This window comes from Lutra lutra, chromosome 1, assembly GCF_902655055.1.
Source record: "Lutra lutra chromosome 1, mLutLut1.2, whole genome shotgun sequence".
Lineage (NCBI taxonomy): Eukaryota > Metazoa > Chordata > Mammalia > Carnivora > Mustelidae > Lutra > Lutra lutra.
The window spans coordinates 215,545,000-215,568,810 of NC_062278.1; the positions used below are offsets into that span (position 1 = coordinate 215,545,000).

The 23,811-nt window shown below is 47.8% G+C and overlaps 2 protein-coding genes across 10 annotated transcripts in view; one reads left to right on the plus strand and one right to left on the minus strand.

Annotated features, from left to right (window-relative positions):
* SMARCA4 (SWI/SNF related, matrix associated, actin dependent regulator of chromatin, subfamily a, member 4) overlaps nucleotides 1–5,666 on the minus strand; it is a 92,675-nt gene extending 87,009 nt beyond the window's left edge. For all 7 annotated transcript variants that reach the window (XM_047702187.1, XM_047702222.1, XM_047702212.1 and 4 more), the window contains exon 1: nucleotides 5,528–5,666. The gene's annotated coding sequence lies outside the window, so the exon portion shown is untranslated. The remainder of the gene's footprint in view (nucleotides 1–5,527) is intronic.
* Nucleotides 5,110–22,859, plus strand: LOC125084648 (translation initiation factor IF-2-like). 3 transcript variants are annotated; one of them, XM_047702236.1, is made up of 2 exons: nucleotides 5,110–5,657; nucleotides 20,862–21,064. In XM_047702236.1, exons 1-2 carry the CDS (start codon nucleotides 5,356–5,358, stop codon nucleotides 20,890–20,892), a joined length of 333 nt encoding a protein of 110 aa, XP_047558192.1. In that variant the 5' UTR covers nucleotides 5,110–5,355; the 3' UTR covers nucleotides 20,893–21,064. The 3 variants fall into 3 exon arrangements, 2 of the variants coding, with proteins under 2 accessions (XP_047558192.1, XP_047558200.1); XM_047702244.1 differs by lacking the exon at nucleotides 20,862–21,064 and adding an exon at nucleotides 9,055–9,933; XR_007122659.1 differs by lacking the exon at nucleotides 20,862–21,064 and adding an exon at nucleotides 22,828–22,859 and having other exon boundaries at nucleotides 5,560–5,657.
* Nucleotides 22,860–23,811: the final 952 nt, after the last annotated feature.

A 23,811-nucleotide genomic window follows, 5' to 3' on the forward strand; every position in this document is an offset into this window, starting at 1 on the left:
GGTACCAGGTATCAGGACTGCAGCAGCCAATAAAATCCCTGCCTCATGGAACTGACAACTGAGTGACAGAGGCAAGCACACAAATAAAGATGACATGGTATTCCTTGTGCAGGGAGCGGGGCGAAGCCACGAACTTGTACCATGAAAAAGTCAGCAGGGGTAACAAGCTAACAGGACCAACCATGGTGGCCAGGGATGGTCTCAGGGAGGGGATACACCTGAGCAGAGACCTGAAGCGGAATGGGAGCCATGGGAGCCAGGATGGATGGGCGAGCAGCAAGTACGAGGACTTGGAGTGGGACTGTGCTGGACTGGAGCAGGAAAGGGGGATGTGGCAGCAGGTGAAGTCAGAGATGGCTGGGGAGGGCAGATCACAGGCCTGGAGGGCAGGAGTCTACACTAGGTGCAAGGGGAAACCGCTGGAATGTTCTGGACAGGGCGGTGACATGGTCTGATGATGGTTTTAGAAGATTTCTCTGGAGATGCTGATGAAGAGATGAAAGGTTAAAAGCAAGAAAGGAGTCAGGCGCACCTGGACTCAGGTCCTGATCCCAGAGCCCCGCATCGGGCTCCCTGCTTGGCAGGAAGCCTGCTTCTCCCTCTCCCACTCCCCCTGCTTATATTCCCTCTCTCTCCCCGTCTCTCTGTCAAATAAATAAATAAAATCTTAAAAAAAAAAAAAAAAAGAAAGAAAAAGAAAAGCGTCAATGGTGACCAAGGTAACCAACAGGGCTTCAGCAAGCACATGCCCTTTGAAATATGAAAGGTGGTCCTTCCTCAGGGATGACCGGCCTTGGCGCCAGATTTGGCAAAGCCCAGCAAGGCTGGATTTCAGCTCCAACTTGCATCCCTTGGTTTAGTATCGGTGACTGGAGGTGCCAACCGGGGAAACTACGGGGTAAGAGGGGGTTGGAGGGAGGAACAGAGGGGAACGGGGTTTTCTGCTCAGGAAGGTTCAGTCACTGGTCCAACCTCACTCCAGAAGTAGAGTCCTGCCTCAGGTCTGTCTGATCCAGGCTTGAGGAACTGATTCAGGCTGAGGATCAAGAGGCAGAGGAAAGCCTGAAAGGGCGCCAAGCGCGGGCAGAGCGGAGCACTCTGACAGGCAGCGGTATCCCGGCTGCGCTCCCAGGACCGGGCTTGGCTGCGCACAGCAGTGGACTCCCGGGCTTCAGCGTCACCATTCAGACAACAAGAGCACCCACCGTTCTGCTTCACTGGGACTTTTGGTGCAAGTCAGGGTGACCCACATCAAACCCCGTCCCCTCCTGTAACAGGTGAGGCTGCAACTGCCGCGAGGCCACCTGCTTCCTGCGCCAGCGGGGCATGACTCACCAGCAGAAAAGAGAACTTGAACCATCCCAAGGAGCCATTTGAAAGCCCACTGCTACTAAATCTGGGGTCCGGCCTCCTTTCATCTCACACACAGCTGGTGAACTTCACACTGATCAAAACCCACTGTCCCCAGGAACAAGTATCCACATGCCAAAATAAAGACATGCCCCCTTTATAACAAAGTAACAGTCCCAGAGGGAAACACTGGGGCCCAGTCTAGTCCCAAAGGCTTCCAAGGGGCCTGGGCTAGTTTAAGCCCCGAGAACAATTACCTGTGTTCTAAATAAGCCCCTTCTCTAAGGGAATTGAGAGGGAAATCGATGCATCCCTTCCTTTCTCTCCGCCCTACAAAATCCAACCACCCACCAAACCCAGCTACATCTGGTACTACCCTCGAGTGCCTTTCCCTTACATGAAGGTGATTCGCGATCAAATTTCTCGTGCCCATCAAATCCACGTCCTGAAAAAGTAGTATCATCAGCATGCAGTTAACAGAAAAATCCAATGCATCTCTCAATGAGCCTTATACTTTTAAGGATGATCTCCTTAAGGTTGACAGCAATGGCAGGTCCATTTAGCCTCAGACTCAACTCTGATGTGTTCCTCTCAGACATTTCCCCCCAATATTCTAGCAGCTGTCACTTCCCGTTTTATAGCAGGGAAGTAATTTTGCACATCCCCCTAATTTTTTATTTATTTGTAAAGGTTTTACTTGTTTGGGGGAGGAGGCCAGGGAGCGGGGAGAGAGAGAGGATCTCAGGCAGACTCCTTGCTGAGCGCAAAGCCCCAGGCTCAATATTACAACCCTGAGATCATGATCGGAGCTAAAACCAAGGGGAGACATAACCGACTGAGCCACCCAGGCGCCTATAGTCTTTTTTAAACTCCAATTCCCTCTTAAGTGTTCCAATCAATGTTATAAGTTACAAGGAAATATGTGAGATGGAAAACAAACATTTGATATTTTCCAAAACCCATGCCACCAAACACACTTCTTTCTTTCCAATGTATTATGGTGAAAGTGCAAGCTTACGGGACGCCTGGGTGGCTCAGTTGGTTAAGCGGCTGCCTTTGGCTCAGGTCATGATCCCAGCGTCCTGGGATCGAGTCCCACATCGGGCTCCTTGCTGGGCAGGGAACCTGCTTCTCCCTCTGCCTCTGCCTGCCTCTCTGTCTGCCTGTGCTCGCTCGCTCTCTCTCCCTCTGTCCCTGACAAATAAATAAATAAAATCTTTAAAAAAAAAAAAAAAAAGAAAGTGCAAGCTTACAATTTTTAAATTATGAGAAACAAAACATAAGAGTTGATTCCTTTGCTACAACTTTGAAAACATACAGAACTATTATCACAGCAGAGCAAAAATATATTCTGTATCTCAACCAGCCAGAACATTGTAGGAATTCTAATAAATGACACCAGCTACCAACTGTTCAGTACTGTGTGCCAGGCGCCGTTCTAAGCACTTTACAGTTGTCACTGTTGTTTAGACCTTGCAACAATCCTCATAGTTGGTTACCATTACTGAATTGTCCCCCTTTGCAACTAAGGAGATGGCTATGATTGAATGAGAACAGGGCCCTTGTCTGCCTGTTCCCCGCTGAATCCCCAGCCCCCATCGGGGCCTGGCTTGTGGTAGGTTCTCAATGCCCATTTGTTCAAACGAGGAATGTGAGGCTGGGCCATTTCTTGTACAACGGTGGGGGGCGCCACTCATGTAGTGTTCTGTCTACGGTCAGTGAGAATGGGTCCCTCTGTGCCATGGCAGCCTTAATGACGGAGGCCAAAACCGGCTGACACATCTGAAGACTCACTAAATGCCAGGAACTGTCATCTCCATTTCTCTAAGGCACCAAGAGGGAAAGTGGTAAAGCCAGGATTCAAACCCAGAAGGCTGAAGAGAGCCCTTGGTAAAGAAATATCCCTAAATGTCAGTTTCTTCACCAGCAGAATGTTGTTCTCACCCAACACACCTAATCCCTCCCACATCCCATAAACAGCTAAAACAAGATCGGGTCTAGGGCTACCTCCCAGTGTTCTGAGGGTCCAAAAGGAATGATAAGGGTATGTGGCACATGAAGGAGCACTTATTATTGTCACCATTATATACGAATTGATTTTAAAGAAATTAGAATATATGTAACGAGCACATCAAACCTGAACTTCCTGGGATACAGGATGACTCCAAATTTTGTTTTGCATTCTTTAGTAATTCTCACACACACACACACGCATAGAGAACATTAACTACTGCAATAAACTGAGTGCTCACTATATGCCGGGCACTGCAGTGTGTTAAACAACTTCCCATATTATGTTTTCAACCCTTACAACAACTGTGGCAGCATTGCTGTCATACCTGTTACACAAGTGGGGGGACCTACTGGTGAATGCCTTGCTGGAGGTCAAGCTAGGATTTAGAAGGCTGGGTGTGAATTCAGGAGGTCTAATTCCAGAATTAGCAGTCCTCACCACCACCCATACTAATCACCACCCCACACCCTCGTTCCCAGGGATGTGGGCCTGGAAAGTTAAAAAAACAACACAAGCAACTAACATTTATTGCTTACAACCCAAGCCCAGTCCTGTGCCAAGCATTTCATGCATGCACTTACTCCATCCCCCACAAGGACTCTCCTTCATTCATTCCACAAACTCTCCCTAAGGACCTAGTAACTTAGGGCCAGACCTAAGTACGGGCCAGACCCAGAGTACGCTCCAGGAGACCATGCAGACATGATCCCTGCCGTGCTGGCCCTCAGAGAAGGATGGATGTGTAATTAAACACACTGGGGTAACTGCTACACGGAAAGGATCAAGGCGATATGTGAGTGTAGCAGTGGAGAGCAATGACTGGTCCAGGTGGTCACATGCAAGCCTGGACATCCTTCCTGATTCTGAGAAAAGGCCCTCTCTTCCATCAACCTCCCTGATCCCATCGCTCCCCTGTGCATCCACTGTGCTCCTCTCACAGGAAGGGTAATGAGGATCACATGATAGGCCACGGGGAGTTGTTCCCACATTTACCATATGTTCCCCTACAAGACTAGAGAGGCTCCTAGGCCACCAAACCATCTAACACCCAGTAGGGACTCAACAAATATTTGCTCAACATAAAGGAGGAGATTGGGCCTGATGGTACCAGCAGTACTTCCCACTAGCCAGGAACCATTTTACAGGTTTTCACCAACTCCATTTGTGGCATTATCCCCATTTCACAAAGGAGGAAACGAAGCAGTTCAGAGAGATTAGGCTATTTATCCAAGGTCACACAGCTAAGTGAGTGACAGCCCAGGGAATCAAACTCCATTCCGGTCTGTCAACTGAAACTGAAAACTTGTTTCAAATTCCTAGGAAGTGGCTCTTGCACTTATTCCCGTTTCCCCAAGGATTCACTGGGGGGAGGGGGAATCAAGACTGGTGTCTCCGTGAGATCAGCACAAAACACTCTCCTAAAGGGCCACGTTTTTAATAAAAGCCTTAATCTGGAAAATCAATTGAAGGCGAAAGGATGCAAAACAAAACCAATGCTTTCAACAGCAAACAGTTCTACCCGTCCTCCCCCACTTGCTCTAGACTCTCCACTTCAGGGCAAACATTTTGAAGTCACCACTTGCAAACAATTGGGGAGTTATTTACTTTTCTTTGAAAAATCTAGAATACGGGATTTTTTTTTTTTAATAAAATGTTAGGTAGGTTAACCCAAAGGGAATGCTAAGGCTCGTTTCCAGGCGACACTGAACTCATCTGGGGGGGGGGGGTTTCCTACTGAGCTCCGAGCGCAGCCTCCCCAAAAAGACAACATTCGGGTCGGACCCGTTACAACGTAGCCAGAAAAGCTCCGACGCCTTGCTATTGTTGCTGCCGCGACCGACACAACGACCCGGGGACGGGACCCCGGCCCGCAGGGGAGGCGGAGAGCTTTGTCCGGCGACCCCGACGAGAGCGCGCGCGCGGCCTCCACGCGGCCCGGGCCCCCACCCCACGGCCCGCGGATGCTGTAGCCGCTGCGGCCTCGCTACGCTATGGCCTTCCCCGCGCGCGCGGTGCCGGACAGGCTTCTTGACCCTCCGGCGCCGCCGTACCCCAGCCCCGCTCAGGGCGCCGGCGGCCCCCTCCCCCCTCGGCGCCCCGGCTCCATTCAAACCGTCCTCCCAAGCCCCGCGCCGCGCTCCCCCCGCGGCCCGCGCTCCTTACCGAGAGCCGCCGGCGCCGTCGCCTTCCCGGCGCCGCCCCCGCCCCTCCGCGCGGGGCCGGGGGCAGAGTGGGCGTCTCGCCTCTCCTCACGAAACAAAGAAGCCGCCGCCGCCGCCGCCGCCGAGCGAGGGTAAGTCTCGCGCGCGCGCCCGCCCGTCTCGGCCGCCCCCCCACGCCGTCCGCGCACCCGCTGCGCGCGCACCCGCCAACTCCCCTCCCCCCCGACAATCGGCTTCTCGCTTCCGCCGCCCGCCCGGCCTCGTGCGCGCGCCTGTCCGCCCTTCCGCTCCCAGTGCGCGTGCGCGTCCGCTCGGGCCTTCGGGGACGTGGGCGGGACGAGAAAGAGCTGGCGCTTCTGTGTACCACCCAACTCAGTCCGGGAAGGTTCGCTCATGCGCACTGGGGTCTTCGTCCTCACGCTGCGTCCCCACGCCGCGGAGCATGCGCAGAGCAGGCGCCACTGCGGCGGCGATGATGGTGGTGGTGGTGGTGCTTCTCGCGGCTGTGACGGGAGGTTGGGGGAGGGGACGGAATGGCGGCGGGGTCTGCGGGGAAGAGTTGGCCGAGGGTCCTTGAGACTCGGAAGTGAAGACCCGAGGCCGTGCGTGAGGGCGGGAGGCAGGCAGCCTGGACTGGGGCTGAGACTAGCTGGCTCTTGGGACAAGGGCTGGTCTGGGAGCTTTTATTCATTTCTGGTCGGGGGATAGCGGGGTCTGTTGGGCAAGGCCAGGTGGACCTCGATCGTGGCTGCCTTTTCGTTAGCACTTACCCAGCACTGTCCGTTTGCTAAATATTTTTTTGACCTGCTGCTAAGCCCCAGACGCAAGTCTTGTGGCACCGCATAGACGAAGCAACCATGTTAACCGTTGTTGAGCTCTGCTAGGAAAGCAAGCAAGAGGCAAAAGAAATAAGTAGAATATATTGTGTTGAGATGGAAACATGGACAGTCGTGGGAATTTTATTTTTTTTAAGATTTTATTTATTTGACAGATCACAAGTAGGCAGAGAGGCAGGCGGGGGGGGGGCGGGGGGGGGAGCACGCTCCCCGCTGAGCAGAGAGCCCAATTCGGGGCTCGATCCCAGGAGCCGGAGATCATGACCTGAGCCACCCAGGCGCCCCAGTCGTGGGAATTTCAAATGGGGCAGCCAGAGAAGGTGTCACTGGGAAGATGTCTGAATCAAAAGGTGAAAGCAGTGAGGGGCAGAGCCTTGTTCTAAGTACAAAGGCCCTGAGCCTCTAGGCCGCTTCTCTGTGTTTTGAAAGTGTCTCCAGTGCCACATCCTTTAGTCCTGCAAGTGGGCCAGTGCTCCGCAAAGTCAGGGCCCACAGCTTGTGACTGTCCCTATTCCTCTCAGGCCTGCTCTTACTCATTTTCAGGTCTCAGCTGACAAACCACCTCAAGCCTCCACTGCTTTTGATCACTGCTTTTCCTTCACATTTCCTGGATGCTCTGTTTATTGTCTGTCTCCCTCCTCTCAATTTAATGGCGAAGATGTTACCAGTTCTAGTCACCAGTGAATACCCACCGTCTACATCTACATAAATCATACATAAACCAACCAACTTGATGTTCTCCTCCCCTATGTACATGATACTTCAAAATTTTTATTGAAAGAATAATACAGATTGGCTGCCAATTAAGTGGATATCATACCAGCATCAGCTCATTGCTTCTTTCTAAACCGCTTGCAATAGAGGACAGACAGTGAGATCTCATACTGGAGTCAGAAAATACCTGAATTTGAAACCTGACTCCATTGTCAGTAGCTGGGTGATGCCAGGAAAATTTACTGGACTCACCTACACTTTCCTTTTCTTCACCTGTGCATTAGAAACAAGCATGACACTCACCCCCACAGATTGGTTAAGAGGAATCCATGAAAACAGGCCACCTGGAAGTTCTCTGAACCTTAGCTCATAATATTGAGTAATGCACAGTAGATGGGCAAGTGGAGTCTGAACCTCAGTATCTCTCCCTCAGGTAGTAGTTAAGTGTCCTTGACTTGCTAAACACGGAGGTGGTCCCTGGCCTCCAGTGGTGCACTGAGCAGACAGTGTTCCTGCTGATGGTGTGGATAGTACATGAGCTCAGCTGGCTGTCTCCCATGTTGACCAGCTAATACGTGATAGGAAAATGTAAGTGCAATGGAAGGAAAGCCCCGGGTGCAATGCGATCATAACACGGGGCACTCCTGGGTGTATGCCAACTCCCAAAGGATGAGCAAGAGCAGGGAGAAGGAGGGCACTGGGTACAGGAAACAGGATGTGCCAAGATCCTAAAGAAAAGAATGTAGGAAGAGAACAGCTCATTCAGCTGAGAGGGAGGTAAGCACCAGTTACGTTGGGCAGGGAGGGCCTCGTGAGCTTTTCCTGGAGTGCAGTAGGAAGCAATTAAAAGGCTTTAATAGGAGATTCCCATAGTTGCTCATGCTGCAGGGTGGAGACTGGGCTGAAGGAGGACAGGAAGTAATGAGTCCCTTTAGGCCATTGCCATGGCCCAGGATGGAGAGGACAGTGGCCTGCACTAGAGTGAAAGTGGTAGAGGTAAAGTTGGAGGAAGTCGGAGGTAGAATGGATAGCAACCCAAGAAATAGACCTGAGAGGTGAGCCTGCGAGCAGCTTTCTCTGCCGGTGAGACAAGGGGGACATGAGAATGGTGGCAAGGAAGGAGCGAGAGTCTGGCTTTCAGGCCAAGATGTCTGTTGGGAGCAAGTTCATAGACCGTATGTTGACGTTGGAATCCCAGGTTAAGCAAAACTGTTCCTTTCGGCACTTGGTCTGTGATACATTTTAAGTTAATTTCTGTGTATGGCGTGAGGTAAGATTGAAGTTCATTATTGTCCATAGGAATGTTTAGTTGTTCCACCATCAGTCCTGAAATGTCTGCTCCTGCCCTGAATTACCTTGGCACTTCTTTAAAAAATCAATTCACCGTTTAAGTGTGAGTCTGGTTCCGGACTCCATATTCTGTTGTTGATTGAGAGGTCTGCCCTTACGCTAAGACCGCACTGTCTTGATACCTGCAGCTTTAGTATAAAGTTTTGAAATCAGGTACTCCTTTTACTTTGTTCTTCTAAATTGTTTCAGCTACTGTAGGTCCTTCGCCTTTCTGTGTGTAAATTTTAGAATCAGCTTACCAATTTCTACCAAAAACTGCTGGGATTCTGACTAGGATGGCATTGAATCTGTAGGCCAATTTGAAGAGAATTGTTCTCTTAACAATGTTAAATCTTGGGACGCCTGGGTGGCTCAGTTGGTTGGGCAGCTGCCTTCGGCTCAGGTCATGATCCCGGCATCCTGGGATCGAGTCCCACATCGGGCTCCTTGCTTGGCGGGGAGCCTGCTTCTCCCTCTGCCTCTGCCTGCCATTCTGTCTGCCTGTGCTCGCTCGCTCTCCTCTCTCTCTGACAAATAAATAAAATCTTTAAAAAAAAAAAAAAAAACAATGTTAAATCTTCCCATCTATAAACATGGTGTATCTCTCTGTTTATTTAGGTCTTCTCTAATTTCTCTTTGCTCTTTTCAGGCCTTTCCTACTCTGCTGAAATGACTGTTTTCAAGGTCACAGGCACCTGCCTATTGCTGAATGCAGGAGTCCGTTCTCCTCTGCAATTTCCTTGACCTGTTGGCAACAGTTGACATGCCACCTCCTTAGAACATTCTATTCGCTTGGCTTCCAGTGTACCACACGCTCCTGGGTTTCTTCCCCTCCCATCATCTGTTCCTTCCCAGGCTCCTCCATAGCTGCTCCTTCCACCTGACCTTAAATGAACTACCTCAGAACTTGTTCCCCGATGTACATTCACCCCCTTAGCTTCCAGTCTTGCCAACCTTCAAAAACCATCTACATCCTAGGTATCTAACCCAAAGGAATAGAAAACAGGTATGTGAACAAATCCCTATAAACAAATCTTTATTGCTGTTTCACTCTTCACAAAAGCTAAACGTTGGAAACAGTGCAAATATCCATTAACAGATGAAAGGACAGACTATGCTGTACACATTCGATGGAATATTCAGCCACAAAAAGGAATGAAGTCCTAATACTTCATTCTTTTGGATATGGATAGGCCTTGAAGCCATGGTTAGGAAAGGTAGTCAGACCCTCAAGGCCACGTGTTGTGAGTCTGTATCAAATGCCCGGAGTAGGCAAATCCATACAGACAGAGAGCAGATGGCCCAGGAGCTGGGGCAGGGGGGAGTGAGTAACTGTTTAATTGGCTCAGGGTTTTATTTAGGGATGATGAAAATATTTTGGAACTAGAGGTAGTGCTTATACAACACCATGAATGTCCTAAATACCACTGAATTATTCATTTAAAAATGTTTAATTTGGGGGCACCTGGGTGGCTCAGTGGGTTAAGCCTTTGCCTTTGGCTCAGCTCATGATCTCAGGGACCTGGAATCAAGCCCCACATTGGGCTCTCTGCTCAGCGGGGAGCCTGCTTCTCCCCCTCTCTCTGCCTGCCTGTCTACTTGTGATCTCTCTCTCTCTGTGTGTCAAATATATAAATAAATAATAAATAATAAAATAATAAATGTTTAATTTTGTTATATGAATCTCACCTTAAGTTTTATAAAAAAAAAAAAATTAACATGCTGATGGTTCCCAAATGTTTATCTCTTGCCTGGACCTTTCTCTTGAACTCTAGAAACCTGCCTCTCAGATGCCATCATTGGGTATTTAATAGGAGTTAAATTTTCAGTTCCGTCACATCCCTCTTTTGCTCAAAACCTCCAGTGGCTCCCATCTTGCTAAAAATCAAAGGCAAAAATCAAAGGTGCTGGGTGGCTCAGTGGGTTAAGCGGCTGCCTTCAGCTCAGGTCATGACCCCGGGGTCCTGGGATTGAACCCGACATCGGGCTCCCTGCTCAGCGGAGAGCTCATCCTCCTTCCGGTCCTGTCCCTTTGCTGCTCCCCCTGCTTGTACTCTTTCTCTGTCAGATGAATACATAAGATATTAAACAAACAAAGAATAAAAGGGAAAAACCAAGAGAATGAGAAGACGAGCCACAGAGTGGAAGAAAATATTTGGAAAGACACCTCTGATAGAAGGTTATATCCAGATTGGCTGGCTCAGTCTTTAGAGCACACGACTCTTGATCTCAGGGTTGTGAGTTCAGACTCCTCGAGCTGCACATTTGGTGTAGGGATTATTTAAAAACAAAATCTTGAAAACAAGACTGTTATCCAAAATGTGAAGTCCTAAAACTCCCACAGTAAGAAAATGAACAACCTCATTAAAAAATGGGCAAACCCGAACAGACAACCAAGGATGGCAAATAAGCATGTGAAAAGATGTTCAATGCCATTGAGGAATTGCCAGTCCAAGCACCAAGGACATGCTGCCCTACGCCTATTAGAACGGGGTAAATCCAACTTGGGAAACACGAAAAATGCCCACGAGGGTATGGAGCAACAAGAACTCTCATTCTCGGCTGGTATGAAGGGAAAATAGTACAGCCACTTTGGAAGATAGTTTGGCAGTTCCTTGTAAAAACACTCCTCTGGGGGCACCTGGGTGGCTCAGTGGGTTAGGGCCTCTGCCTTCGGCTCGGGTCATGGTCCCAGGGTCCTGGGATCGAGCCCCGTGTCCCGCTCTCTGCTCAGCGGGGAGCCTGCTTCCCTTCCTCTCTCTCTCTCTCTGCCTGCCTCTCTGCCTCTCTCTCTTCCCTACCTCTCTCTCTCTCTGCTTGCCTCTCTGCCTGGTCTCTGTCTGTCAAATAAATAAAATTTTTAAAAACAAAACAAACAAAAAAAACCACTCTTCTGTATGACCCAGTATTCGTACACCTTGATAATTACTCTAAAGAGTTGAAAACAGGTCCACACGAACACCTGCACGGGAATGTTTATATCACCTTTATTCATAGTTGTCGAAACTTGGAAGCAGCCAAGATGTCCTTCAGCAGCTGAGCAGATAATCTGCAGTCCATCCAGACAATGGAATAATAGTGTTAAGAAGAGATGAGCTGGGGCTCCTGGGTGGCTCAGTCTGATAAGCCTCTGCCTTCCGCTGAGATCGTGATCCCAGGGTCCTGAAATCGAGACCCTGCTTCTCCCTCTCCCGCTTCCCCTGCTGGTTCTCTCTCACTCTCTTTTTTGTAAACAACCCCCCCCCCCAAAGTCAGGCATCCCCAGGGGCTACCAGGCCTTTCCTCCCTCCCTGACTGGCTCATTCCACTTCACCATGGACTTCCTCGTTCTCGGTTCTGAAGAACACATCCTGGAACATCCCTGCTCTAGAGCGTTGCCCATATGCTCCTGACACCTGCATGGCCCCCTCTCCCTCTGTGATGTTGCAGAGTCTCCCTCCTTCATTCCAGGTTTATTTTTCTGCACGTTCCTAATACCGATCCTGGAACAGGAGCTTTGTGTTTGTCTCCATCACCCGTATATCCCCCGGGGTTATAGATGCTTCCTGAGGCCTCACAATTACACCCCCACGTCAGATGCCCTGGGGAGAATGACCTTGGCCTAGAGTCCCATTGTTTGGCTCCACCCCTCAGCTCAGGTGTCCTTGGCCAAGTCACCTTCTTTTGTCTGCCCCTCCTGCCTTCCCTAGTGGGAAGGATGGTATGAGGTGTGTGGGGGAAGGGTGTGCTGTGCATGCGAGGGGATGTGTAAGATGTTTGCGGCATCGCTCCCTGCTCAGCAAAGAGAAAACTCCAAGATGGCTTTAGCAAGCTCAGAGGCTGCAGGTTCAGAAGACTCCCCGCTGAGCAGAGAGCCGGATCTGGGACTCAATCCCAGGATCCTGAGATCATGACCTGAGCCAAAGGCAGAGGCTTAACCCACTGAGCTACCCAGGTGTCCCTGTGTCTTTTAACAGGCAGCCCTGGTTTTAACTCAGCCAGTAACTAGCATGGCATCCACTAAACTATGCCACATCCAGCGGATACCTAACTACCCACATTTGTCAGAATTTTTTTTTTAAGATTTTATTTATTTATTTGAGAGAGAGACAGTGAGAGAGAGCATGAGCGAGAAGGTCAGAGGGAGAAGCAGACTCCCCATGGAGCTGGGAGCCCGATGCGGCACTCGATCCCGGAACTCCGGGATCATGACCTGAGCTGAAGGCAGTCGTCCAACCAACTGAGCCACCCAGGCGTCCCCATTTGTCAGAATTTTATTGGTGTTTTATTCTAGCTATACCATGTTTTATTTGAGGTTGACTTTATTAAACTTTTTTGAATTTCTGTACTTTGGGATTCCATCAAAAGTAAGCAACTTTACATGTGTGTACATATGAATATCACATGTATACATCACATAAAATTTGGGCTAGGTTTGAAATACTGAGACATTTCACCCCAGAGGATATCCGGTTGGCAAATAAGCACTTGAAAAGATGTTTAGTTAGTATCTTAGCCATTAAGGAAACATAAATTAAAACCACGCAGAGAAATCGCTACCACCTATCAGAATGGCTAAAATGAGAATTAATGACAAGACCAAATGCTGGTGAGCATGTGGAAAAACTGGAGTACATCAGAATACACATAGACCTTATTGCAGGTGGAGATATAAAATGGTACAGCTTGTCTGGAGAACAATTTGGAGTTTCAGAAGAAACTAAACAGACAAGTATCACACAACCCAGTAATTGCACTCCTGGCATTTATCCTGAAGAAATAAAAACATGTTCACACAGAAACCTGTGCATTAATGCTCATAGTAGCTTTATACCTAATAGACAAAAACTGGCAGCAGCCCAGGAGTCCTTCACACAGATGAATGATTAAACAGACCATGGTCCATCCATACTACAGAATACCACTCAGCAGGGCGCTTGAGCGGCTCAGTCGTTAAGCATCTGCCTTCAACTCAAGTCATGATCACAGGGTCCTGGGATGGAGTCCCATATCAGGCATGCTGCTCAGTGGGAAGCCTGCTTCTCCCTCTCCCACTGCCCCTATTGTGTTCCACCTCTCACAGTCTCTCTCTCTGTCAAATAAGTAAACAAAATCTTAAAAAAAAAAAAAAGAATTCCAATCAGCAATAAAAGGGAATGAACCCTTGATTCATGCAACCAACCAAATGAATGATTCTCCAGAGAATTACGCTGAATACAAAAAAAAAAAAAAAAAGAATTTCAAAAGGTTACAAAATGTCTGATTCCGCTTATACAACTTTTTTGAAATGGTAACATTTTTTTCTAGATGGGGACAGAAGAGCAGTTGGTGGAAGGAGGGAGGGCTGATTCTAAAAGGGCAACAATAGGGATAGTAGTGGCATTGGAACTGTTTATAATCTTGACTGTGGTGGTGGATATGGAAACCCACCCACATGATAAAATTGTATGGAACTTAATACATACACACAAACAAACAGATACAAGTAAGCCTGAGAAAATCTGAGTAAGATTAATGAATTGTGTCAGTGTCAATATCAATAAAGTGTAAATATCAATAAAGCTGGGAAGAAAAAAAACATAGCAGGAAATTTATCTCTATCTTTATCTATAATCTATATATTTACCTCCTGATTGTGATACTACACATCATATTGTAAAAGATTGCCACTGGGGACTTGAACAGATATTCGCACACTCATGTTCGGAGCAGCATTACTTAACAATAGAGAAGACATGGAAGCAATCCAAGAGTCCATCAACAGATGAATAGAGAATGTGATGAATCCACACAATGGAATATTATTCAGCCTCAAAGATGAAGGAAATTCTGATGCCTGCTACAACGTGGATGAACCCTGAGGCCATTATGCTGAGTGACATAAACCAGACATAAAAGGATAAGTATTGTATGATTACTCTTTTACAAGGTACCAGAGAATAAGCAAATTAATAGAGACAGAAAGTAGAATGGCAGTTACCAGGGGCTGGGGTAGCGAGTGGGGAAGTTGGTGTTTAATGGGGACAGAGTTTCAGTTTGGGAAGATGATAAAAGTTCTGGAGACGGGTAGTGGTGATGTTTGCACACATCAGTGTAGATGTACGTAATGCTACTAAATTGTATACTTTAAAACGGTAAATTGTATGTCACATGTGTTTTGCTACAAAAACAAACAAAGCGGAGGCGCCTGGCTGGCTAAGCCGGTAGAGCTTGCGACTCTTGATCTTGGGGTCATGAATTCAAGTCCCACTTTGGGCATAGAGCTTACTTACTTAAAAAAAAACAACAAAAAAGGTTCCTATTGGGGGAAACCGAGAAAGTGAGGAATCTGTGTTATTTCCGAGAACTGCATAAGAATCAACAATGATCTCAATAGAATTTTCCGTTAGGAAGCTTCAAGAATATGTAATGGGCCAGAGATACTCTCTTCAGTAGTGTTGGGAAAATGGAACAGCTACATACAAAAAGAATGAAATTGGACCACTTCCTTATACCATGCAGAAAAATAAACTCAAAATGGATTAAAGACCTAAGTGTGAGACCTGAAACGAGAAAACTCCTAAACACATAGACCATAATCTCTTGGATATCAGCCTTACCAACATTTTTCTAGATATGTCTTAAGTAAGAGAAAGCAAAAATAATCTATGGGGACTACACTAAAATAAGATGCTTTTGCACAATGAAGGAAACCATCAACAAAGTGAAAAGGCGACCTACTGAATGGGAGAAGATATTTGCAAATGATATCCAATAAGGAGATAATATCCAAAATATGTAAAGAACTTATACAACTCAACATTAGCAAAACAGATGATCCTATTAAAAATGGGCAGAAGACCAGAATAGACATTTTTCCAAAGAAGACATACAGATGACCAACAGACACATGAGAAAATGCCCAACGGCACTCCTCATCAGGGAAATGCAGATCAAAACCACAATGAGAGGGCGCCTGGGTGGCTCACTGTGTTAAGCCTCTGCCTTCAGCTCAGGTCATGATCTCAGGGTCCTGGGATCAAGCCCCACATCAGGCTCTCTGGCTCGTCAGGGAGCCTGCTTCTCCCTCTGCCTGCCTCTCTGCCTACTTGTGATCTTTCTCTCTCTGTGTCAAATAGACACATAAATAAAATCTTTAAAAAAAACCACAATGAGATATTCTCTCACACCAGTCAGAATGTCTAGGATCAAAAAGACAACAAGTGTTGGGGCACCTGGGTGGCTCAGTGGGTTAAGCCGCTGCCTTTGGCTCAGGTCATTATCTCGGGGTCCTGGGATCGGGTCCCACATCGGGCTCTCTGCTCAGCGGGGAGCCTGCTTCCCTTCCTCTCTCTCTACCTGCCTCTCTGCCTACTTGTGATCTCTGTCTGTCAAATAAATAAATAAATAAATAAATAAATAAATAAATATCTTTAAAAAAAAAAAAAAAAGACAACAAGTGTTGAGGGCACAGAGGAAAGGGAATCCCATGCACTGTTGGTGGGAATGCAAACTGGTACAACCGCTATGGAAAACAGTATGGAGTTGCCTCAAAAAAATTAAAAATGGAATTTTCCAGGGGTGGGGGGAGGTGCCTGGGTGGCTCAGTGGGTTAAAGCCTCTGCCTTCAGCTCAGGTCATGATCCTGGGGTCCTGGAATCAAACCCCGCATGGGGCTATCTGCTCGGCAGGGAGCCTGCCTCCCCCTCTCTCTCTGCCTGCCTCTCTGCCTACTTGTGATCTCTGTCTGTCAAATAAATAAAATCTTAAAAAATAAATAGAATTTACCATGTACCCCAATAATTCTACTACTGGGTATTTACCCAAAGAAAATGAAACACAAACTCAAAAAGCTATCTGGCCCCCTCTGGTTATCGCAGCTTTATTTACAGTAGCCAAGATATGGAAGCAACCAAGTGTTCATCAACAGTTGAATGGATAAAGAAGGTGTGGCAAGTCGATTATGTATGCACATATGCATATATGAATATTGGCCATAAAAAATAATATCTGGCCATTTGCAACAACACGGATGGACTTAGTTCATCTTAGTTCACTCATGCTAAGTGAATTAAGTCAGAGAAAGAGAAATACCATTTGATTTCATTCATATGTGGAATGTTGAAAACAAATGAACAAACAAAAAAACAGAAACCAGGGCACCCGGATGGCTCAGTTCCTTAAGTCTCTGCCTTCTGCTCAGGTCATGATCTCAGGGTCCTGGATCAAGCCCCATATTGGGCTCCCACCCCAGTGGGGAACCTCCTCCGCCCTCTCCTCCCGCTTGTGCTCTTTCTTGCTATCTCTGTCGCTATCTCTGTCTCTCCTTCTCAAATAAATAAAATCTTTAAACTCTTTTTTTTAAAGATTTTATTTATTTATTTGAGAGAGATCACTAGCAGGGAGAGTGTCTGGCAGAGGGGAACCAGGATCCACAGGGAGCCGGATGTGGGGCTTGATCCCAGGACCCTGGGGTCATGACCTGAGCCGAAGGCAGACTCTTAACAGACTGAGCCACCCAGGCACCCCAATAAATAAAACCTTTTTAAAAAATACAGAAACAGAACATAAATACGGAGGGGCGCCTGGGTGGCTTAGTGGGTTAAAGCCTCTGCCTTCGGCTCAGGTCATGTTCCCAGCGTCCTGGGATGGAGCCCCGCATTGGCCTTTCTGCTCAGGAGGGAGCCTGCTTCCTCTTCTCTCTCTCTGCCTGCCTCTCTGCCTACTTGTGATCTCTCTCTGTCAAATAAATAAATAAAATCATTAAAAAAAAAAAAAAAGAACATAAATACGGAGAACAAACTGGGGGTTGCCAGAAGGGAAAGTGTTGAGGGAATGGGGGAAATTGGTGAAGGGGATTAAGAAGTACAAACTTGGGGCACCTGGCTGGCTCAATGGGTTAAGCCTCTGCCTTTGGCTCAGGTCATTATCTCAGGGTCCTGGGATCAAGCCCTGCATTAGGCTCTCTGCTCAGCGGGGAGCCTGCTTCCCCCTCTATCTCTGCCTGTCTCTCTGCCTACTTGTGACCTCTCTTTCTGTGTCAAATAAATAAATAAAATATTTTTTAAAAATAAAATTAAATTGGGGCACCTGGGTGGCTCAGTGGGTTAAAGCCTCTGCCTTCGGCTCAGGTCATGATCCCAGGGTCCTGGGCTCGAGCCCGGCATCGGGCTCTCTGCTCAGCGGGGAGCCTGCTTCCTCTTCTCTCTCTCTCTCTGCCTGCCTCTCTGCCTACTTGTAATCTCTGTCTGTCAAATAAATAAATAAAATCTTTAAAAAAAAATTAAATTAAATTAAATTTAAAAAAAAAGAAGTACAAACTTAGGCCTGGCTGGCTCAGCTGATAAGTGTGCAACTCCTGATCTTGAGGTCGTGAGTTCAAACCCCACAAGGGGCAGAAAGTTCACTTTAAAAAAAAACAAAAAACAGGTACAAACTTCTAGTTACAAAATAAATAAGTCATGGAGATTAAAAAGTACAACATAGGGAACAGCCAATAATACTGTGATGACCTTGTGTGGTGACAGATGGTACGTACCGTTACCGTGGCGAGCATTGTGTAGGATCGTGGAATTGTAATGTAAACAATTGTCGAATCACTACGTTGTACACCTAATATCCACTACCATAACACTGTATGTCAACTTTACTTCAGTTAAAAAACTGACATCAATATGCAGATAATTAAACAATCCAAACAGTGTTGTATGCTTTGACTATGACAGAAGCAGTTGGTTTCTAACGCAGTGTAAGTCTTCAAAGAATTTTTTTCAAAGATTTTATTTAGTGGGGCGCCTGAGTGGCTCGGTCGTTAAGCATCGGCCTTTGGCTCAGGTCATGATCCCAGGATCCTGGGATTGAGCCCCCCCCGCATCGGGCTCCCTGCTAGATGGGGAGTCTGCTTCTTCCTCTTCTACTCCCCTGCCTGTGTTCCCTCTCTCACTGTCTCTCTCTGTGTCAAATAAATAAATAAAATCTTTTAAAAAAAGATTTTATTTGGGGAGCCTGGATGGCTCAGTGGGTTAAGCCTCTGCCTTCAGCTCAGGTCATGATCTCAGGGTCCTGGGATCGAGCCCCGCATCAGGCTCTCTGCTCAGCAGGGAGCCTGCTTCTCCCTCTCTCTCTGCCTGCCTCTCTGCCTACTTGTGATCTCTCTCTGTCAAATAAATAAATAAAATCTTTAAAAAAAAAAGATTTTATTTATTTAGTTAACAGAGAGAGCACAAGCAGGGGGAGCAGCAGAGGGAGAGGGAGAAGCAGGCTGCCCACTGAGTAGGGAGACCGATGTCAGGGAGCTCAATCCCAAGAACCTGGGATCGTGACCTGAGCACAAGGCAGGCACTTAACTGAGCCACCCAGGTGTCCCTAAAGAATTTTTTAAAATATAAATAAAGATCTTACAGCTCTCTGGGGTGAAAATTCTGATAAACATAATACCGTGAGATTAAAAAAAGCAAACCTACTGATCACTTACTTGTATTTTCTCAGTGGTTCTAAGCTTCCATCCAGAGAAGCAGACAAAGTGCTTAGGACAATGTTTACCAGGAAAACTTGGGCTCAGAGGTCTTCCATATCCATTGGGGCCTGTTTGGGCTCTCCTGCTCTTGGGAGTGAGCGTGTGTGTGTGTGTGTGTGTAATCATACTTCTTGTGGCCCCTCTGAGTTTTCACCCCTGAGGAATCAGCAGAAGCAGCCATGGGATCTGGTCAGGGCATCAGTCCTCACAGCGTCACTCTGCCTCAGAGTCTGTTGGAACCTTCCATGGCGCTCTACAGTCTAGAGAACTCACCACCTGGCTTTTGTACCCCGAGCTGTGTGGAAAGTCTCCTTATTTTGCTCTACCCAGCCGGCGGTGGCTGCATGAATTTGGGCCAATGAACACACGAGTAGATGCATCTGCTCATTAGTAATCTCGAAACACTTGCTAGGTCCCTTCTCTGTGATAATCATACCTCAGTTGCTAGAAGAAAATTATAAAGGAAAGCGGGGCACCCGGTGGCTCAGTCGGTGAGGTGTCCGACTCTTGGTTTTGACTCAGCTGGTGGCCACAGCGTTGTGAGATCAAGCCCCATGTCTGGCTCCCCGCCAGGCGTACGGCCGGCTTGGGCTTCTCTCCCTCTCGCCTTCTGCCCTTCTGGTCCTCAAAAAAATGAAAATTAATATTAAAAAACTAAAAAAAGGAAAGAGGTTCTCCCGTCTGGGAGTTACAGTCGCAGTGGGGAGCAAGACAACTGAACAAAAACAGCTTAACTCGTTGCTTGATTTATTCATCTGTATTGTCACTTCTCTGCCCTGACAGAGGATACATTCTAGAGAAATCAGCAAAGCACTCGCCTGAGCAGGGCTTCCCACCTTCGCCAAGTAGGCACCCAGGCAAGGGGGCTGTTCCGATGCCAAGCCTGGAGAAGCTCCTGGAGGTTCTGAGACCCTCGCTGGTGGACATCTGGAATTTGTATTTTTATAAAAAGTACAGTGTTAGTCTTACCATCTGGAAAATCTGTGAACAAAGGAGGAAGCAGTGACTCCAGTGGGGCAAACCCACGGACTCCCCAACCTACCCTGCCTGCTTGCCAAATCTCGGAGAAAGTAAGGGTCCTCCCAGCAAGGAATTCCCAGCTATTGTGACCATGTGATTAAAATTACCTTTTTTTTTTTTAACTCCAGATTTAAGTGCGTGCTAGAATCCACTTTTTTTTTTTTTTAAGATTTTATTTATTTGACAGATATCACAAGCAGGCAGAGAGGCAGGCAGAGAGGGGGGGTGGGGAGCAGGCTCCCTGCCGAGCAGAGAGCCCGATGTGGGGCTCGATGTGGGGCTCGATGCGGGACTCGATCCCAGGACCCTGAGACCATGACCTAAGCCGAAGGCAAAAATTTTAACCCACTGAGCCACCCGGGCGCCCCATAGAATCCACATTTTTAGAGTGGCTACCAGAATCCCCCCGAGGGTCTCTCACCCTCCTATCACCCTTCAGAAGGCTGGGCCACACCCACAGAGCAGATCTGGGGCGGGGCTTCAGAACCCGAAGGGCCGGCGAGCTCCCAGGTGAGGCTGTCCCTGCGGCCGGGACTGGGTTCTGGGATGAAATCCTTTCGGCAACCTGAGCAGATTCCGCCTGTGATCGCCCCAGTGGCCTCTTCCCAGGCGAGGCAGCCGAGCCCTGAGGTTAAGGAACTTGTCCTGGATCACAGATGGTGTGTGGGGGGTACAGAATGGGGGGAGAGAGGCGCAGACCGCCTCCAGCTCAGCTCTGGTCTCCTGACTGGGAGGAGCAGCCATCTCGGAAGGGAGATCTACCCCTTTTAGACTAAGTGTAGGTTTTACCTGTTTAATCAGTCCCGGATGCCTCAGAATTCGGCCCCAGCTTCCGAGTGTGCCCCGTGAGGCCCCTCTCCCCTCCACTACCTGCAGTTCTTTTCAATCCTTCCTTCACCTGCTTCAAAACAGCAGCTGCGCGCACCTGACCGTGTTCCCTTTTGTGCTTTTCTGGTCTTCAGGCATCCACACCCGACCCTTCAGCATGACTGACCTCACACTCGGTCTCCCCTCCCGGCCTCCCTTCTTGGCGCCCACAAGGACTCAGCTCAAACTTAACTTGATGCCCTACCCAGACTGGTTAGACACCCTCCTCCGTTGGGACAAAGAGGAGCACTTGAGAAGGCTTCTTTAAAAGGTGTTGAAGACGGGCGCCTGGGTGGCTTAGTCCTTAAATACCTGCCTGTGGCTCAGGTCATGATCTCAGGGTCCTGGGATCAAGCCCCGCATCGGGCTCTCTGCTCAGCGGGGAGCCTGCTTCCCCCCACTCTCTGCCTGTCTCTCTGCCTACTTGTGATCTCTCTCTCTCTGTCAAATAAATAAATAAAATCTTGAAAAAAAAATTGTTGAAGAAATGAGCTTGTTAGTAAGCTGAAGGGTATTACATGCTAAAAGAAGCCGGTGTTAAGGAGCCACTAGGAGTATGGGCAGTAATGGCTCACACCTGTGTAGCACTTCCTGGGACCATCTGCCATTTTAGGCCACGGGTCTGTAAATTAAAATATGAACGGGAATGCAGAATGGTACAACCATTTCAGAAGACAGTTGGGCAATTCTTACAAAGCCAAACTTACTCTTACCATATGACCCAGCAATCATGCTCCTTGGTATTTACGGAAATGAGTTAAAAACTATGTCCGCACATGGGGTGCCCGGGGGGCTCAGTTGGTTGAGCATCTGGCTCTTGATTTCGGCTCAGATTGTGATCTTCAGGTTTTAGGATTGAGCCCTGCTTTGGGCTCTGGGTTTGACGTGGAATTTGCTTAAGATTCTCTCTCTTGGGGCACCTGGGTGGCTCAGTCGTTAAGCATCTGCCTTCAGCTCAGGTCATGATCCCAGAGTCCTAGGTTCGAGTCCCGAATCGGGCTCCCTGCTCAGCAGGAAGCCTGCTTCTCCCTCTCCCACTCCCTCTGCTGTGTTTCCTCTCTTGCTGTGTCTCTGTCAAATAAATAAATAAAATCTTTTTTAAAAAGATTTTATTTGGGCGCCTGGGTGGCTCAGTGGGTTAAGCCGCTGCCTTCGGCTCAGGTCATGATCTCGGAGTCCTGGGATCGAGTCCCGCATCGGGCTCTCTGCTCGGCAGGGAGCCTGCTTCCTCCTCTCTCTCTGCCTGCCTCTCTGCCTGCTTATGATCTCTCTCTGCCAAATAAATAAATAAAAAATCTTTAAAAAAAAAAAAAAAAAAGATTTTATTTGGGGCGCCTGGATGGCTCAGTGGGTTAAGCCTCTGCCTTCGGCTCAGGTCATGATCTCGGGGTCTTGGGATCGAACCCCGCATCAGGCTCTCTGCTCAGCAGGGAGCCTACTTCCTCCTCTCTCTCTGCCTGCCTCTCTGCCTACTTGTGATCTCTCTCTGTCCAATAAATAAATAAAAATCTAAAAAAAAAAAAGAGATGCACTATTAAACTACGAAAAGACATGGCAGAACCTTAAATGCACATCGCTAAGGGAACAAAGCCAGCCTGTACAGGCTACAGACTGTATGATTCCAGCTCTATGACATTCTGCAGGAGGCAAAACCGGAGACAGTAAAAAGATCAGTGGTTTCTAGGGGTTGATGGGGTTGGGGGAGGGCTGAATCGGTGGGGCCTAGGGATTTTTAGGGCAGTGAAAATAGTCTGTATGAAACTCTAGTGATGGATACCTGTCATTCCACATTTATCTAAATTTCTGGAAAGTGTAGCAACAAGAGTGAACCCTAATGCAAACTGGGGACTTTGGGTGGTAATGATGTGTGAATGGAGGCTTATCAGTTGCAAGGAAATACCATTCTGGTAGGGGATGATGGTAATGGGGGGCAGGAGGTATGTAGAAAATCTCTATACCTTCTCAATTTTGCTGTGAACCTGAAGCTGGTCTGAAAAAATGAGGCATATTTTATTTTTATTTATTTATTTTTTTCTAAGATTTTATTTATTTATTTGACAGACAGAGATCACAAGTAGGCAGAGAGGCAGGCAGAGAGAGAGGAGGAAGCAGGTTCCCCGCTGAGCAGAGAGCCCGATGCGGGGCTCGATCCCAGGACCCTGAGACCATGACCTGAACCAAAAGCAGAGGCTTCAACCTACTGAGCCACCCAGGCGCCCCTATTTTTATTTTTTAAATTTTTTTAAAGATTTATTTGAGAGAGAGAGCACAAGCCGGGGGAGCCGTAACAGAGGGAGAGAGATAAGCCGGTTCCCTACCTAGCAGAGAGCTGGACGTGGGGCTTGATCCCAGGACCCAGGGATCCTGACCTGAGCTGAAGGCAGATTTTTAATGAACTGAACCACCTAGGCATCCCTAAAGCTTTTTTTTTTTTTAAGATCTTATTTATTTGTTTATTCGACAGAGAGAGAGATCACAATTAGGCAGAGAGGCAGGCAGAGGGAGGGGGGTAAGCAGGCTCCCCAGTGAGCAGGGAGCCCGATGCGGAACTCGATCCTAGGACCCTGATATCATGACCTGAGCTGAAGGTAGAGGTTTAACCCACTGAGCCATGCTAAAACTTATTTTTTTTTAAATGTACAACATCGAGAGTGACAACTAATGTAAACTGTGAATGCTGTTGTTTAATAACGACATATCAAAATTAGTTCCATTGTAATCAATTTCAGTGGTAACTAAAATGTTCCACACTATGTCTTTTTTTTTTAAGATTGTTTTTTAAAGATTTTTATTTATTTATTTATTTGACAGAGATTACAGGTAGGCAGAGTGGCAGAGAGAGAGGAAGGGAGGCAGGCTCCCTGCTGAGCAGAGAGCCTGATGTGGGGCTCGATCCCAGGACCCTGGGATCATGACCTGAGCAGAAGGCAGAGGCTTTAACCCACTGAGCCACCCAGGTGCCCCTACTTATTTATTTTAGAGAGAGAGAAACAAATGTTCCCCATTAGGGCAAGGTTTAATAATAGGGAAAACAGGGGCGCCTGG